This window comes from Ptychodera flava, chromosome 18 (genome assembly GCF_041260155.1).
Source record: "Ptychodera flava strain L36383 chromosome 18, AS_Pfla_20210202, whole genome shotgun sequence".
Classification (NCBI taxonomy): domain Eukaryota; kingdom Metazoa; phylum Hemichordata; class Enteropneusta; family Ptychoderidae; genus Ptychodera; species Ptychodera flava.
In genome coordinates this window covers 9,947,872-9,966,283 of record NC_091945.1, presented here as the reverse complement: position 1 = coordinate 9,966,283, position 18,412 = coordinate 9,947,872, and the positions used below count along the sequence as shown (strand labels likewise).

At 41.8% G+C, this 18,412-nt stretch overlaps 1 protein-coding gene across 1 annotated transcript; it reads right to left on the bottom strand.

The window, feature by feature from the left end:
* Nucleotides 1–7,647: 7,647 nt before the first annotated feature.
* Nucleotides 7,648–18,224, bottom strand: LOC139117927 (hyalin-like). Its single transcript, XM_070681165.1, has 8 exons — nucleotides 18,122–18,224; nucleotides 15,022–15,117; nucleotides 14,542–14,781; nucleotides 11,451–11,690; nucleotides 10,966–11,210; nucleotides 10,454–10,691; nucleotides 9,289–9,514; nucleotides 7,648–8,008 (listed from the first exon to the last, which is right to left on the bottom strand). Exons 1-8 carry the CDS (start codon nucleotides 18,222–18,224, stop codon nucleotides 7,648–7,650), a joined length of 1,749 nt encoding a protein of 582 aa, XP_070537266.1.
* Between the last annotated feature and the right edge of the window lie 188 nt (nucleotides 18,225–18,412).

Below are 18,412 nucleotides of genomic sequence, written 5' to 3'. Positions count from 1 at the left end.
AATCAAGAATGTGGTTTCGACAAACTGACAGGTGAGATAAATGTACCATAGCATCAAACTACGTTTCCAAAAGTCACTTCAAATCACATTTTACAGATTGACTCTACGAGCTTGACATTCAATATTCACTGATTATGTTCTATCGCTGATATTTTTGCAAATAATGATACGGGCCAAAAGGCCCTCATTTTTTTTAATATTAGCGTGTCACTTTTTCACCACTCATACGTCGAGTACGCGTACAAGAGTCAAATCCGCCTTTGACGCTATGTTTAAATTTCGCCGAATTTCTCGCTGCACAGCTTAATATTGATGGAAGAGTTGCATATTCAATTTCCTCATATGTTGACCTTTCCATTACTGATATGTTAGCAATAATTTCATAAAGGAATTCTGAAAATACCTAAGCAATAATAATTCATATAGCAAAAACTAGGCGAAAACCAGTCAATAGCCAAACGATCGTTAACTCGTCATTTCATAGAAATTAGAGGGAAACTCAAAAAAAATAAAACGATAGAGTTTTAGTTAACTTCATGAGATGTGTTATTTCAAATATCGTAAGAAATTAGAGCGAAATGAAAAAGTTAAACCAACTGGTTTTTTCAGATATATTTTTAATTTTACGTGCGGCGAATAAGCTCGATTTCCCGTAGAAAACTATGGCGTCTAATACACCGAACAGATTGTACACTTCTCGCCGGTACAAATTCCTCAATTTTGAACGAATAATGATGAAAATTGGCATGGTGATCCTTTGATTAATATACAAAATTCCTATCGTTTTAGATTTTGGAATTTCTTCACGAAAATTGTTTTATTTGCATTTTATTTATTCCGATCACTGAAATATACTGTTGCCGTCAATAATTAGGCGATCTGACGGCGTGTACATATGCAGAACAAGGGTCTTAAATTGACGCATTTTAATCAATATGCGTCTCGTAAGTTGTACAGACTGAATGCATGTCATGTATGTAGTTGTAATTTACACCAAATTTGGGCGAATATCAACGATAAAATTCCAGTAAATTTATAAAAATAACAAAGAACGGAGGCGAACGGGGCACAGACACTCTCACTGTAATCGTGCAGTGAACGTTATCGATCGATATTCTTTTTATGAATGATACATTGTTGTGGGTTCGAACCCGATTGAAAACTAGCGTATTTTATCGGAAATTGATACATTGTTGTCGTGCTCACTCGCAGGTCGTTCGCAGCTTACAGTGGCGCAAAACTTGGCAAAAGTACGCCAAAAGTGTGCTGAAACATAAACGTATCACCAAAACTGAAAGAGTGTCGTCGATCCAATTAAAGTACACGAAACCAACAGATAAGTTGATGTTATGCGATATAAGTCAATATAAACGGGTAATGTGGACATATTCATGATGTGACCTGAATACATGACCGGTACGACAGCAGATTTCGATCGATATTGTATTAAAAATAAATTGATGCATGTTCGCTGTCATCACTAGCAACCGGCAGAAAGCGCTATCAGGTAGAATATATGCTTCTCAGAATACGAAACATTCTGGCATAGTTTTGTCCCGCAGTGCCGGATCATGCAGCTAGATGTGCAGACTCAGAACAATAGCCAACCTTACCAATGACTGTCACGGTGAACAGACATGTATCCACATTTCCAAAGGATCACTAGCATTGTAGGAGACTATTGTAGACCGATGACAAACTCAGCTCCTGGTTGATAGTTACTGGATAGGGTCACACTTCCTGAATTATCAGTAGCTTAGGTGATGTCCATGTGACAACTGCTGTGGCTTCTCCGGGGTCTGTTACTACTCCAATATCAGCAGGACAGATGATGTCAAGATTTACAACATCTATTGAACCGAATAATATTAAAAATACTGTATCATTTTCCATTTTAGCTCACGTGTTCACACACGTGAACTAATGTCGAAGCGATGTCTGTCTGTCCTTGTCTGTGTATCTGATTGTGTGTATGTGTCTGTCTGCCTGTTTACACGATTACTCAAAAACGCCAAAACGGATTCAAGTCAGATTTAACACGACAGGTACCCTATGCAATGGTAAGAACCTGTTAGATATTGTTAGTATGGCTAGCATATAATGAAGTAAAGAAATATAGTTTTTTTCACATAATATTTTCATACGGAGACGGTAATGGGAGTGTCGACATATATAAAGAATACTGCACAAAATTTCATGAAAGTTTTGACATATGACAATCTCAGAACATTATCATTATACTGTAAGTGTCATGTCAATTTTCTTCTCATTTGCATATTTAACGAACTTCAGTTATTAGTGATTCCTACACCACAATTTGTTTGCTTCATGCAATAAAGATTGATTTATTATATATGTAATTGGACTTAGAAGCATTGGCAGTGTCAAGTTAATAAATATCTCACTTGCATATTAAATTATGCTTTGTAATTAGTGACTTAACTCTGAAAGTATTGTGTGAAAGTTGATGCAACCTGCTACATATAATGATATAAACAGATATCTGATTGTTCTGTAAAGTGCACATTTCTGTTAATGAACCTGCTGTAAAACATGTGAGCATATTAGTTCACATCTTGTTTTCAGGAGAAATACTGGAACTGACATAATCATCTCAGGCACAAAGTTCTTTTTAATTTATAACTTAGTACTCATTACCATACCAACGCTATTCTAACAATATATCAAGCATAAGTAAAGTCAATTTTTAATTCAGTCTTGGGCATACTCTAATTTTCAGCCATGGCATCTTTAGGCTTCAAAAGAAACAACAACCTACCAGGTACTGTCACATTGAACTGACATGAATCCACATTTCCAGAAGGATCACTTGCATTATAATGGATAGATGTAGAACCGATGCTGAACTCAGTTCCTGATTCATAGTCACTCGTTACTGTAACATATCCTGAATTATCAGTAGCATTTGGCTGTGACCAAATCACAACAGCTGTAGCTTCTCCAGGTTCAGGGGCTACATCAATGTTTTCAGGACACAGGATAGTCGGAGGTTCGTCATCTGTGCAAGAGATACACAATTGCGGGTCTATTGATCATCATCTGTTCATCTGGTTGTTTTGCAACGTAAAAATTTACCACCATTTACAATCAAGAATGTGGTTTCGAAAAACTGACAGGTGAGATAAATGTACCATAGCATCAAACTACGTTTTCCAAAAATTCACTTCAAATCACATTTTACAGATTGACCCTATGAGCTTGACATTCAATATCCCCTGATTAACGCAAAGAAACGACACGGAGACAGGGCTTGGCCGAAACCCAGGGGCGATGGAACATCCGGGCGTCGTGGCGGCCTTTCCCGTGAAGCCAGTCGCAGATTTGAATGACCTCAAGGGAGGGCAACGTGTTACCCAGGATGCACCTACTGCCACGGCAGGGGATGCACGGCGTCGTGGCGGCCTGGAAGATGACACGGACCCCTTGCGGGATCATGCCATGCATCGGGCAACGTGGTACCATGGTCCCTCCGGATCCGCGACAGCAGCCCCATGGAACTTTATTGAAATTTAATCATCCAAATAACATCCAGATAGAAATGTGACAAACTGTAATATGTCTGTACTGTATGTGGGTTGCTAATGCCGCAGCTTGCTTTCATTTTTTTTTTGTGGTGGGTGGGAGGGGATTTGTGATGTGTACGTTATCGTTGCAGGAGCTGAAGTGGCGGCAAATGGCTTTGGCCAAGGGGGGTATGCATGGATAGCTGATGGTCAGTGATGCGAGCAGATAACGGGTTGGACGTCATGCAAGGCATGCATGGCATTCATATTTGATAGTGAGGGTGGACAAGAAGCAGCTGTGATTCGGGAGGCAAGGGTTCATTGTGTGTTAAGCGAAAGTGCGAGGCGTGGTTGTGAGGCAAAGGTAGAATGGCCTGCGTCTCCGTGCCCTTCCCCGCGTTAACCATGATTATAGCAAGCCATAATCATCCATTAACGCAAAGAAACGACACGGAGACAGGACTTGGCCGAAACCCAGGGCGATGGAACATCCGGGCGTCAGTGACAGCCTTTCCCGTGAAGCCAGTCGCAGATTTGAATGACCTCAGGGAGGGCAACGTGTTACCAGGATGCACCTACTGCCACGGCAGGGATGCACGGCGTCGTGGCGGCCTGGAAGATGACACGGACCCCTTGCGGGATCATGCCATGCAAAGGGCAACGTGGTACCATGGTCCCTCCGGATCCGCGACAGCAGCCCCAAATTAAAGCCAGCCCTCAGACCTGGCAGTCGTACAACTGATTAAGGAACATCCTTAGGCGACTGCCATTTCGTGTACTACAGAATAAACCACCATTTAATTGTGAATAGTTCATAGTTCATAGTCCACAGTTCGATGTTTAATCAAGTCACGCGTACTGTTCCACATATTGTATGCCCAACTTTGCTAACATAAATAGTCATGCAGAGTTTGTACTGTAGATCGAGCGTCGTTAAAGTCCCAATAACTAGTAGGTGTTTCTAACACCTCATGTCCTAGAGACTACTTCCTTGTAGCAAGCATGCGAGGCACAGAGTCCAGGGTCTCTTTCGCTGTCTTTATGTAGACCTGGTACGCGTCACTCCGCCATCGTCCTAGGGTCTTTATTAGCCAATCTGGTAGGCCAGCCTCAGCGGCGGTTGTGGCAGCACCACTTCTAAAGCTATGTGTGGTATATAGCTCCGCACTTTTAATCCCTGAATGCACGAGCAGCTTTCTCAGGTAGTGCGTCAGCCTTTGACGCGTGAGCCACGTGCCATCGGCAAATTGGAAGACCGGCACTGCTGTATTCGTAAGGCAATGTGATCGTCGATATTTTGCAAAGGCGTTGACCGCACAAACAGATGTCCCGGTTGGCGCAATGCGGAGTACGTACCCACGTCGATACGGGTCAGTCTTAGAGGATTTCAGTCTCACTTCTAGTACACTGGTCAACACTATGTCTCGAACAAGCAGCGTTGTGGCTGGGTCGAACTGCAGTGGCCCAGCAGCAGTGAATTCACTCACTCTCAAGAATCCAAGAAGGAAAAGGTGAAGCTTGCCCATAGCATGACCTTGTCGTGATCACACAGGCCTTCCCACGATCGTAGGCTCTCCTTTAGGTGGCGAAGTACGTTGATTGTGATTGGAAGACGCGGCCGGCGCACATCACCGATACTCCTCCGAATCCCTTGTAGCGTGCGCTGCAGCAATGCATGGGTGGTGACATCGTCTTCATAGCCTAGCTCGACGTGCTTGTGCATTGCCCCCGCAAGGTACACCTTGATAGTCTTATATGCGAGGCCCCGGTCTGCAAGATTGGTGACAAATAGGATGGCCACCCTAATCGTGATGGCCGTTGGTCACAGGTGCTGCTGCGGTACTGGCATGGGTGTGCTTGTGCCTCGGGTGCCAGCGTTCTGAATCTCGGCATCTGTGAACGAGAAAGTGAGTCAGCAATTGAGTTATCAGTTCCGTTAATGTGGGCTATCAAGACATGGAAGTTACCTTTGGCTGCCTGATAAAAGATGCCTCTGACCAGGTGCATGATCTTCGGGCATCTGGCTGAGCCTTTTTTCCAAATATGCACTACCGTTTGGTTGTCACAGTGAAAGAGGATACGGCGGCCGTGCCACGAATGCCCCAAATTGAACAAGCCACTAGTATGGGTACATCTCTTTCCAGGCGATTGAGGCAGTGAGTGAGGTGGGCCAGGTGACGGTAAACCAGTGGCCCTTATGGTAGCCACCACAGCCAATGGTACCGGAGGCGTCGGTGAATAGATCCAGGTCGCGGGATAAGGTCCAGTTTGGCTCCAGGAATGAGGCAGTACCATTCCACGTTGGCAAGAAGTCGCACCACCACTTCGCGTCGAGGCGGAATTCACTGGACAAGGTGATGGTGGAATTGAGTGCTTGAACTGTCACACTGAGGTCTAACATACGACGGAGGAATATGCGGCCAGCTGGAATGCATTTGCACGCGAAGCTGAGGGTGCCAATGAGGGAGAGTAGCTCTCGTTTGGTGCATGTTTGCCGCTGAAGCCAGGTCGGGAGAATATCGAGGAGGTCTTGTAATTTGTCATTGGGAAGCCGCAATGTCATGGAGATGGTGTCAATGATGATACCGAGGAACGTTATTACCGGGCATGGCCCTTCAATCTTCTCTGGTGCAATGGGGATGGCTAGGTCATCACAGGTATTGAGCATTGTGTCCAGTAGATGCTGGCATTGTCCGGAGTGTGGTGGGCCGGCCCCAAGGTAGTCATCCAGGTAGTGCAACAAGTCCTTCGTCCCTGCCCTAGATTGAATGATCCAAAGCAGGGCTTCGGCAAAGCGGTTGAAGAGGAATGGAGCAGAGCGTAAGCCGAAGGGTAACACGCGATCAAAGAAGTATAGTCCTTGCCATTTGAAACCAAGGAGGTGCCAGTCTGCCTTTCGAACGGGGCATAGGCGGAATGCATTTTTAATGTCCACCTTGGTAAGCAAAGTGCCCTTGCCATGTCTGTGCACCATGGCGACTGCGTCGTCGACACGGGAGTAGGTGAGGGTGTAGTCATCCTTGTTTATGTTGTGGTTGACAGAGTCATATCTCGGCCGTGATAGGTCCATGATGATTCGATGGCCCCCAGACTTTTTGGGGCGCAACCGAGGGAGTTGATGATGAAGTTCGGTAGTGGTGGTGTGCGGAATGGGCCAATTGTGTGGCCTGATTGAATTTCCTTTTGTATGGCTTTGGTAACAACCTCAGGGTCTCTCATGGCCGAGTTTGCGTTGCGGGTGTAGCGTGGGCCATTGGTCCCGGTGAAGCCGATGTTGGCGCCGTAGGTGAGGTCATGGAGTAGGGTGGCAGAGTCTGGGTGGCCTTCAAGGGCTGTGGCTAGTTTAGCGAGGTTGATTGGTGTTGTTGGCTGCAACGTTTCGAGTATCGCCGGACTGGCGATCATTCCCTCGAAAGGGCTGGGGTGGCTGCTGACCTGTGACCAGGTGGTGTTGTTGAGCGTTGTGGTCAGGTGAGGCGCACACTGTGCATTTGTGTATTCTCCCATAGGGACAGGGGGTCTTGCAAGTCCCACGGTTGAAGGAACGACATACCTGTTGCTGTTGTTGTTGAGTGGATTCAGGCTGTTTCTTGGCATTGGTATTTTCCCAGTAGTATTACGGTTCGTGGTGCTGTTCGGACATCTGTTGCACTAGGTCTTGACGTGACCTCGTTGCCCACATCCGAAGCATGTGGGGAATAGTAGGTGTGAGTGTTGTTGGAAGTGGAAGAAGTGCAGCTCCGGATCCAGCTTGCCCCAGTTCACCTGGTCAGGGTAGCGTGCCGCATTCAGGCGGAAAGCTTTGTCGTAGTTTAGCCAGGCCTCAGGTTTATAGGCAGCTGCCTGTGCTGCTATGAAACGGTGGTAGTTAGCCAGGGGGATAGCTAGGTGCGGATGGTAAAATGATCTATACATCAAGAAGGTACTTAACTGGACCAGATCTCAAAGTTGTCAATGTTCTTTCGTTTGACTTCGTGGTGAACGTAGCTATACCCGGGTTGTCAGGATCAAAGGCTATTTGTGTTTTTGTGGCCCTTGATGCGCTTGGGGCAAGGGCATCGGGTGTAGCTCACTGAGGTCGATGAACTTACCGATGTTCGCCAGATTGTTCAGAGTCGTTTGCTCAACGTACTGGTAGAAGGAGGTCGGCTGGCGGCGTAGCTGCTGGTGCGTTAGCCGGTGTTCCTGAACGAGGGGGTGGACGCCGCGTTGTTTCTGTGGAACTGGGAAGCTGGGTCCGCTGCAACATGGGCGCAGCCATGTTGGCTGTTATGTTGTTATGAGGCGCGCCTCCTACGGTGGGTTGATCCAGGAAGTGATGTACGCCATCAGCGGTGACCAGGTCAGTTGTGTGGGTCGCTGTAATGGCTGGTTGTTGTTGTGTTACAGCGTACGCCTGCTGTTGGTGAGTCTGCGAGTGGCCGGTCGGGCTGCCCGCTCCACACTGGTCTCGATGATCGAAACAGGCGACAGAGGTCCAGTATCTGTGTGAGCGGAAGTGATAGGGTGGCTTGATGGGTGATGCGCCGTCAGGCCAGCAGCACCGGTCGTTTGGACTTGCAGGTCACGTCGGATCGATTCGACGGCTGTGGCGATTCCGGCCTCAATGAGTTTGGAGAGGTCTGTCTCCCTGCATTGGTACTGTATCGGGTTCGAAAAGGTAGGGCGCGGGTCATCGGGTTGAGCCTGTTGTCTCCGTACCAAGTAGGGATCAAGGTGCTTCGGAGTCCTCTTCGGTCGCAATGAAGATCGGCGGGCAGCTTGCCCGGTCTTTTTCTTTGTTTTACCCATGGTCGGGATGCGTGAAGGATTTGTGATGTGTACGTTATCGTTGCAGGAGCTGAAGTGGCGGCAAATGGCTTTGGCCAAGGGGGGTATGCATGGATAGCTGATGGTCAGTGATGCGAGCAGATAATGGGTGGACGTCAGGAGCTGAAGTGGCGGCAAATGGCTTGGGCCAAGGGGGGTATGCATGGATAGCTGAATGGTCAGTGATGCGAGCAGATAATGGGTTGGACGTCATGCAAGGCATGCAGGCATTCATATTTGATAGTGAGGGTGGACAAGAAGCAGCTGTGATTCGGGAGGCAAGGGTTCATTGTGTGTTGAGCGAAAGTGCGAGGCGTGGGTGTGAGGCAAAGGTAGAATGGCCTGCCTCTCTGTGCCCTTCCCCGCGTTAACAATGATTATAGCAAGCCATAATCATCCATTATGTTCTTTCGCTAATAATTTTGCAAACAATGCAAACTCAGAACAATAGCAAACCTTACCAATGACTGTCACGATAAACAGACATGATCCACATTTCCATAAGGATCACTAGCATTATAGTAGACTACTGTAGAACCGATGACAAAATTAGATCCTTGTTGATAATTACTAGTTACAGTCACACTTCCTGAATTGTCAGTAGCATTAGGCTGTGACCAAGTAACAAGTGCTGTATCTTCTCCTAGGTCTGTGTATTCTTCAATGTCTTCAGGGCAGATGATGCTTGGATTTTCAACATCTATACCATTAGACAAATGTTACAAATTATTCATCTTTAGATAACGACATTTTGACAAATATTAGAAAAACAGTGCTCTTACACATCAGGACTTTGTCTATTTTTTCCATGTCTTCAGTGTGATCAAAACATTTCTTTTGCACTGCAATAATGCAATTTGAATATAGAAACCCGTCCAATTTAAATCCTCGCCGTTTTAATCTTCATTTGCAATCAAGCATTCAAATGAAACACAACTTTACCTGTTACAGTCACATTGAAATCACATGAATCCACATTGCCAAAAGGATCAATAGCATGTAGGAGACTATTGTAGAACCGATGGCAAACTCAGCTCCTGGTTGATAGTTACTGGATAGGGTCACACTTCCTGAATTATCAGTAGCGTTAGGTGATGTCCATGTGACAACTGCTGTGGCTTGTCCGGGGTCTGTTACAACTTCAATATCAGCAGGACAGATGATGTCAGGATTAACAACATCTATTGAACCGAATCATATTGAAAATGCTGTATCATCTGCCAATTTAGCTCAAGTGTTCACACATGTGAACTAATGTCGAAATCGATGTCTGTCTGTCCGTGTCTGTGTATCTGATTGTTGTGTATATGTGTCTGTTTGCCTGTTTACAAGATAACTAAAAACACCAAAACGGATTCAAGTCAGATTTACAGACAGGTACCTATGCTACTGGTAAGAACCTGTTAGATTTTGTTAGTATGGCTAGCATACTAATGAATTAAGAAATATCATTTTTTCATGTAATGGTTTCATATGGAGACGGTAATGGCAGTGTGCCATATATAAAGAAATACTGCACAAAATTTCATGAAAGTTTTGATATATGACAATCTCAGAACATTATCATTATACTGTGAGTGTCATGTCAATTTTCGTCTCCTTGCATATTTAACGAACTTCAGTTATTGAGTGATATAACTCCGAAATTCCTACACCAAATTGTTTGATACATGCAATAAAGATTGATTTATATATATCAAATTGACTTAGAAGCATTGGGCAGTTCATGTTAATAAATATCTCACTTGCATATTAAATTATGCTTTGTAATTAGTGACTTAACTCTGAAAGTACTGTGTGAAAGTTGATGCAACCTGCTACATATAATGATATAACAGATATCTGATTGTTCTGTGAAGTGCACTACTTACTGGTTAATGAACCTCTTGTAAAACGCGTGAGCACATTTACTTCACATCTTGTTTTCAGGAGAAATAGTTGAACTCACATCATCCTTCAAGCACAAAGTTCTATTTAAATTTACAACTTAGTACTCATTACCATACCTACGCTATTCCAACAATATCTCAAGCATAAGTAAAGTCAATTTTAATTCAGTCTTGGGCATACTCTAATTTTCAGCCATGGCATCTTAGGCTACAAAATAAACAACAACCTACCAGGTACTGTCACATTGAACTGACATGAATCCACATTTCCAGAAGGATCACTTGCATTATAAAGAATAGATGTGGAACCGATGCTGAACTCAGTTCCTGATTCATAGTCACTCGTTACTGTAACATATCCTGAATTATCAGTAGCATTTGGCTGTGACCAACTCACAACAGCTGTAGCTTCTCCAGGTTCAGGGTACATCAATGTTTTCAGGACACATGATAGTCGGAGGTTCATCATCTGTGCAAGAGATACACAATTGCGGGTCTATTGATTATCATCTCTCCAACTGTTGTTTTGAACATTAAATTAACCACCATGAACAATCAAGAATGTGGTTTCGACAAACTGACCGGTGAGATAAATGTACCATAGCAACAAACTACGTTTCCTAAAAGTGCACTTCAAATCACACTTCACAGATTGACTCTACGAGCTTGACATTCAATATTCACTGATTATGTTCTTTCGCTGATATTTTTGCAAATAATGCAAACTCAGAACAATAGCTAACCTTACCAATGATTATCACGGTAAACAGACATGAATCCACATTTCCATAAGGATCACTAGCATTATAGTAGACTACTGTAGAACCGATGACAAAATTAGATCCTTGTTGATAATTACTAGTTACAGTCACACTTCCTGAATTGTCAGTAGCATTAGGCTGTGACCAAGTAACAAGTGCTGTATCTTCTCCTAGGTCTGTGTATTCTTCAATGTCTTTAGGGCAGATGATGATGGGATTTTCAACATCTGTGCCATTAGACAAATGTCACAAATTATTTATCTTTAGATCACGACATTTTGACAAATATTAGAAAAACAGTGCTCTTACACATCAGGACTTTGTCAATTTTTTTCATGTCTTCAGTGTGATCAAAACCTTTATTTTGCACTGCAATACTGCAATTTGAATATAGAAACCCGTCCAATTTAATTCTCGCCGTTTATCTTCATTTGCAATCAAGCATTCAAATGAAACGACAACTTTACCTGTTACAGTCACATTGAAACTACATGAATCCACATTGCCGAAAGGATCAGTAGCATTGTAGGAGACTTTTGTAGAACCGATGGCTAACTCAGCTCCTGGTTGATAGTTACTGGATAGGGTCACACTTCTTGAATTATCAGTAGCGTTAGGTGATGTCCATGTGACAACTGCTGTTGCTTGTCCGGGGTCTGTTACAACTTCAATATCAGCAGGACAGATGATGTCAGGATTAACAACATCTATTGAACCGAATAATATTGAAAATGCTGTATCATCTGCCAATTTAGCTCACGTGTTCACACACGTGAACTAATGTCGAAGCGATGTCTGTCTGTCTGTGTATGTGTATCTGATTGTGTGTGTATGTGTGATTGTCTTGCCTGTTTTCAAGATAACTCATAAACACCAAAGCGGATTCAAGTCAGATTTAACGACAAGTACCCTATGCTATGGTAAGAACGTGTTAGATTTTGGTTAGTATAGCTAGCATATTAATGAAGTTAAGAAATATCATTTTTTCATGTAATGGTAATGGCAGTGTCGCCATATATCTAGAAATACTGCACAAAATTTCATGAAAGTTTTGACATATGACAATCTCAGAACATTATCATTGTAATGTGAGTGTCATGTCAATTTTCGTCTCCTTTGCATATTAAACGAACTTCAGTTATTAGTGATATAACTCCGAAATTCCTATCACCAAATTTGTTTGATACATGCAATAAAGATTAATTTATTGTATATCTAATTGGACCTAGAAGTATTGGGCGGTGACAAGTGTATAAATATCTCATTTGCATATTAAATTATGCTTTGTAATTAGGTGACTTAACTCTAAAAGTACTGTGTGGAAGAAGATGCAACCAGCTACATATAATGATATAACAGATATCTGATTGTTCTGTGAAGCACATAACTGTTAATGAACCTGTTGTAAAACACGTGAGCACAGTCATTTCACATCTTGTTTTCATGAGAAATAGTGGAATTTACATCATCCTTTCAGTACAAAGTTCTTTTCTAATTTACAACTTAGTAATCAATACCATACCCACGCTATTCCAACAATATCTTAAGCATAAGTAAAGTCAATTTTTAATTCAGTCTTGGCCATACTCTAGTTTTTCAGCCATGGCATCTTAAGCTCAAAAGAAACAGCAACCTACCAGGCTACTGTCACATTGAACTGACATGAATCCACATTTCCAGAAGGATCACTTGCATTATAATGGATAGATGTAGAACCGATGCTGAACTCAGTTCCTGATTCATAGTCACTCGTTACTGTAACATATCCTGAATTATCAGTAGCATTTGGCTGTGGCCAATTGACAACAGCTGTGCTTCTCCAGTTTCAGGGGCTACATCAATGTTTTCAGGACACAGGATAGTCGGAGGTTCATCATCTGTGCAAGAGATAGCACAAATCCGGGTCTATTGTCATTATCTCTTCATCTGGTTGTTTTGCAACATTAAAATGTACCACCAGTACAATCAAGAATGCAGTTTCGACAAACTGAGAGGTGAGAAAATGTACCATAGCATCAATCTTCGTTCCTAAAAATTTCACCTAAGTCCACATTTTACAGCTGCCTCAACGAGCTTGACATATCCGGTCTATGTACATCTCTTCATCTGGTTCTCTGGGTTAGCCTAATTCACGTGTCGTGTGCCACGAGCTATGAGCCACAATCCGCGTGCCGCGACCCAAAGTTCACGATGTACGATTAGTATGTTAAGCTAGAAACAGGTGCATTTTCACTCCAATTCACTTTATCGAATTCATCTTCACTGTTATAAATCACATTTAATAGACGCCTTGTATATACATAAAGTGGTGACCTGCGATGTGTGTGTTCACGAATTCAACATGTGCTGGCCGGAAAGGGACTGGAAAATAATTATAGGGAGCAAGGGGGATTTTTCAAATGATGCTGAGAAAGTGCTCTCCCCAATTGTTATGCCGTCCCTGTACGTGCTATAGTCAACATCAATAATATTTTATTTGACAAATATTACTAATTCATAATGTGACGCCTCATCCCACCAAATATGAAGGCTGTTGCACTAATATACTAGCAAATAAGTTAAATTCAGGTCAAAGGTCATCCTGGTTACTTGATATTTTTGCTGTACACTTTCCTCCCATGATGGCCGTCCAGCAAAAATCAGACCTATAGCAATATTGGCTAGGTCAAATGTCATCCTGATCGCTTGATATTTTAGCACAAATTTATTTACATAATCATCTGCCACCATTAAACTTCAGACATCCACCTCTGTTAGCTAGCTATAATTTATAGATGTGCATAATTAATTGAGATGTTGAACGAGTCGATGTCCCATACCAGTCACAGTTCGATAGATACCAGCCGTCTTTGACTCTTACGTAGGATAAGCCAAAGCTTAGTTGCAGAGGGGGATAGGGCAGGTCAAAGGTCATAAATTCTCAAAAATAATATTGTAAAAATCTTCTTAATATTATCATGGCTTAAGACCTAGATATTTGAAATATAGCAACCTTACCATATGGTCTACAAAACTAATGTACAGAATTTTGATTGATCAATTTTTAATGTTACAATTTTACGGGCAGTGTGATTTTGAAAAATACTGGCCCTCCCTCCCTATAATTTCTCTCGAGTCCCTTTCTGCATATGCCCCTTGATGTAGAATTCGTAAACACACATTCGCTGGTCACCAGTTCATGCATTTAGAAGGCGGCGTTGAAGCCCGAATGTTGATTTACAATGAAAATGAATCAATGAATTAAAATGCACCTGTTTCTAGCTTAACATGCTAATTCGTGCATCATGAACTTTGGCTCGCGGCAGGCGGCACGTGAATTAGGCTTACCCGGTTGTTTTGCAACATTACAATTTACCACCATGTGCAATCAAGAAGGCAGTTTCGAAAAACTGACAGGTGAAATAAATGTGCCATAACAACAATCTACGTCTCCTAAAAATACACTTGAACTCACATTTTACAGATTGACTCTACGAGCTTGACATTCATTATCCATTCATTGTTCTTTCGATGTTTTTTATGCAAATAATGCAAATTCAGAACAAGTCCAACTCTTACCAATGACTGTCACGGTAAACAGACATGAATCCACATTTCCATAAGGATCACTAGCATTATAGTAGACTACTGTAGAACCGATGACAAAATTAGATCCTTGTTGATAATTACTAGTTACAGTCACACTTCCTGAATTGTCAGTAGCATTAGGCTGTGACCAAGTAACAAGTGCTGTATCTTCTCCAAGGTCTGTGTATTCTTCAATGTCTTCAGGGCAGATGATGCTGGGATTTTCAACATCTATGCCATTAGACAAATGTTACAAATTATTCATCTTTAGATAACGACATTTTGACAAATATTAGAAAAAAGTGCTCTTACACATCAGGACTTTGTTATAATTTTTCATGTCTTCAGTGTGATCAAAACCTTTATTTTGCACTGCAATACTGCAATTTGAATATAGAAACCCGTCCAATTTATATTCTCGCCGTTTTATCTTCATTTGCAATCAAGCATTCAAATGAAACACAACTTTACCTGTTACAGTCACATTGAAATCACATGAATCCATATTTCCGAAAGGATCAATAGCATTGTAGGAGACTATTGTAGAACCGATGGCAAACTCAGCTCCTGGTTGATAGTTATGGATAGGGTCACACTTCTTGAATTATCAGTAGCGTTAGGTGATGTCCATGTGACAACTGCTGTTGCTTGTCCGGGGTCTGTTACTACTTCAATATCAGCAGGACAGATGATGTCAGGATTAACAACATCTATTGAACCGAATAATATTGAAAATGCTGTATCATCTGCCAATTTAGCTCACGTGTTCACACACGTGAACTAATGTCGAACGATGTCTGTCTGTCCGTGTCTGTGTATCTGATTGTGTGTGTATATGTGTCTGTTTGCCTGTTTACAAGATAACCAAAAAACACCAAAACGGATTCAAGTCAGATTTAACGACAGGTACCCTATGCTACTGGTAAGAACCTGTTAGATTTTGTTAGTATGGCTAGCATACTAATGAAGTTAAGAAATATCATTTTTTCATGTAATGGTTTCATATGGAGACGGTAATGGCAGTGTGCCATATATAAAGAAATACTGCACAAAATTTCATGAAAGTTTTGACATATGACAATCTCAGAACATTATCATTATACTGTGAGTGTCATGTCAATTTTCGTCTCCTTTGCATATTAAACGAACTTCATTATTAGTGATATAACTCCGAAATTCCTACACCAAATTGTTTGATACATGCAATAAAGATGATTTATTATATATCAAATTGGACTAGAAGCATTGGGCAGTGTCATGTTAATAAATATCTCACTTGCATATTAAATTATGCTTTGTAATTAGTGACTTAATTCTGAAAGTACTGTGTGAACGTTGATGCAACCTGCTACATATAATGATTTAACAGATATCTGATTGTTCTGTGAAGTGCACTACTTACTGTTAATGAACCTCTTGTAAAACACGTTAGGGGTGGACCATTTGATATCCTGGGGGGGCTTGGAAGATTTGGGGAAAAAAGATGCCATTTGGAGTTGCTCGAAAAAAAAATCTGGCTTAAGTGGCTGATGGAAAAACAAATATGGACCATTGCGACTCGGAAAAAAAATCTTGACAATTGTTCGATGCACACTGCAGCATCAATAAAAATCAAGCAGTAGCTCTGGAGTTTTATAAAGCATAAACCATTTCAAGCTTGAGGAACAATAACTGAATATGAACAATTGTACAGTATACATGACCTTCTGATTAGAGGAAAGTATATGCTGAAATTGAAATTGCTCACCAGTGTTTTCCAGAAATGTGTAAATCTGAATTTATGGATTTTGTCAAAATACCACAAGAAGAGAGACAGCCTGCCATGAACTGGGTCAAGTGGACTCAGTCAGTCAAGTGGACTGTTCAACTTGCTAATATCACTCAAACCAGGACACTTGTCAACAATGACATATTTTTTTCAAGCACAGGTAAATGCCTGGACAGTGTTCTCCCTGAATAAGGTAACGAGGGCGTGGCGCGCTCTTGTAAATTCCGAGCGCCCCCTTGCCAGAAATGAAAAAGATTTATTTTTTTGAAAAATAAAACAATAAAATGTACGGGGAAAAAAGTTTACAGTGATTTACTAGCAAAATGCAAGTGTGAACGTCGATCCTGCAGGCTGCAAACGTAATTCTCATCGATCTTGCAAATCTCGCGAGTTTGTGATGTCATCCGAGATCATAAGCCCATGTGCAACTCATTCATTGATGCACCGTCCCTCCTCCCTCGTGGGTGGAGGGACGGTGATTGATGGCAGCCATATTTGCATGGCACAGGCCATAATCGTTAGCCACGGTCAGTCTCTCCATAGGGGTCGTGCATTAGGTAACCGACTTAGCTGTATAAACATGCCTAGGAACTTGAGGGTAACCAAGGACAGCAGAGTACTCTGAAGTTTTTATAGGAGGTTAGAATTTCGCTTGTGTATTCCTTCCCAAAGCAAAACGACCTATTGTTAGACTCGGTCGGACGTGTACGTGTATCAGGCTGAGAACACATAAGCGTAAGTGTTATGGTGATAATTTTGACATCGATGAATAAATGTATGTCTGTCGCTATGTTTTCGTTTTCAAAAAATATAATCTTCATTGAAATCAGTGAACTGGAATAAAAGTTATGGAACACTGTCTCAGATTTCTTTTCCTTTGAGCTTTTTTATATGAAAAAAATCTGAAAAAATACTCCCCAAGTGCCACAAATAACACTATTTTAATCTCTTTTTTTCAAAAGCTCCAATGGCACGAGGGGGGACACCGCCCTCCTGACCTCCCCCCGCAACTGCTGACGCGGTCGCTTGTGGTGCTTCGCACCACGTCTTCGCCCTCTTTTAACAAAATCCTGGGGAGAACACTGCTGCCATAAATGTACATGATTTTACAAATATATGTAGGATACCATCATCTCTTCTGATGACACCAGTGATGTTCTCAGAAAAGTTTTCACTGTAAGTTTGTTAATGCTTAATGTAGAACTCAGTAATCAGGTTGTTTGATTTGTATTTTCAGTGTGTTACCCATGGTATAAATAAGATCTATAAACTGATATTTTTGTAAAGTGAATCAAAAATGTACATGTATTTACATATCTTTATTTAGTTTCTTGAATATAGTCTGTGTGCGATAGAACAGCATCTTGTTACTGGGTGTGAAAAACCAAGCAAACAAACATTGCACCGAAATTTGTTTAAAAAAAATATATCTCGAAGAAGGAAAGTGAAAAAAAAAGTTGCCAGCATATGCCCTGTAGAAAAAAAATAATTCATGGTGAAGCAGGTGGGAAAAAAATAATGGCTCTCCACCAATCTTCCAAGCCCCCCCCCCCCCCCAGGATATCAAATGGTCCACCCCTAGCACATTCATATCACATCTTGTTTTCAGTAGAAATAGTTGAACTCACATCATCCTTCAAGCACAAAGTTCTATTTAAATTTACAACTTAGTACTCATTACCATACCTACGCTATTCCAACAATATCTCAAGCATAAGTAAAGTCAATTTTTAATTCAGTCTTGGGCATACTCTAATTTTCAGCCATGGTCATCTTAGGCTACAAAATAAATAAACAACCTACCGTCACTGTCACATTGAACTGACATGAATCCACATTCCAGAAGGATCACTTGCATTATAATGGATAGATGTAGAACCGATGCTGAACTCAGTTCCTGATTCATAGTCACTCGTTACTGTAACATATCCTGAATTATCAGTAGCATTTGGCTGTGACCAATTGACAACAGCTGTAGCTTCTCCAGGTTCAGGGGCTACATCAATGTTTTCAGGACACAGGATAGTCGGAGGTTCATCATCTGTGCAAGAGATACACAATTGCGGGTCTATTTATTTCATCTCTTCAACTGGT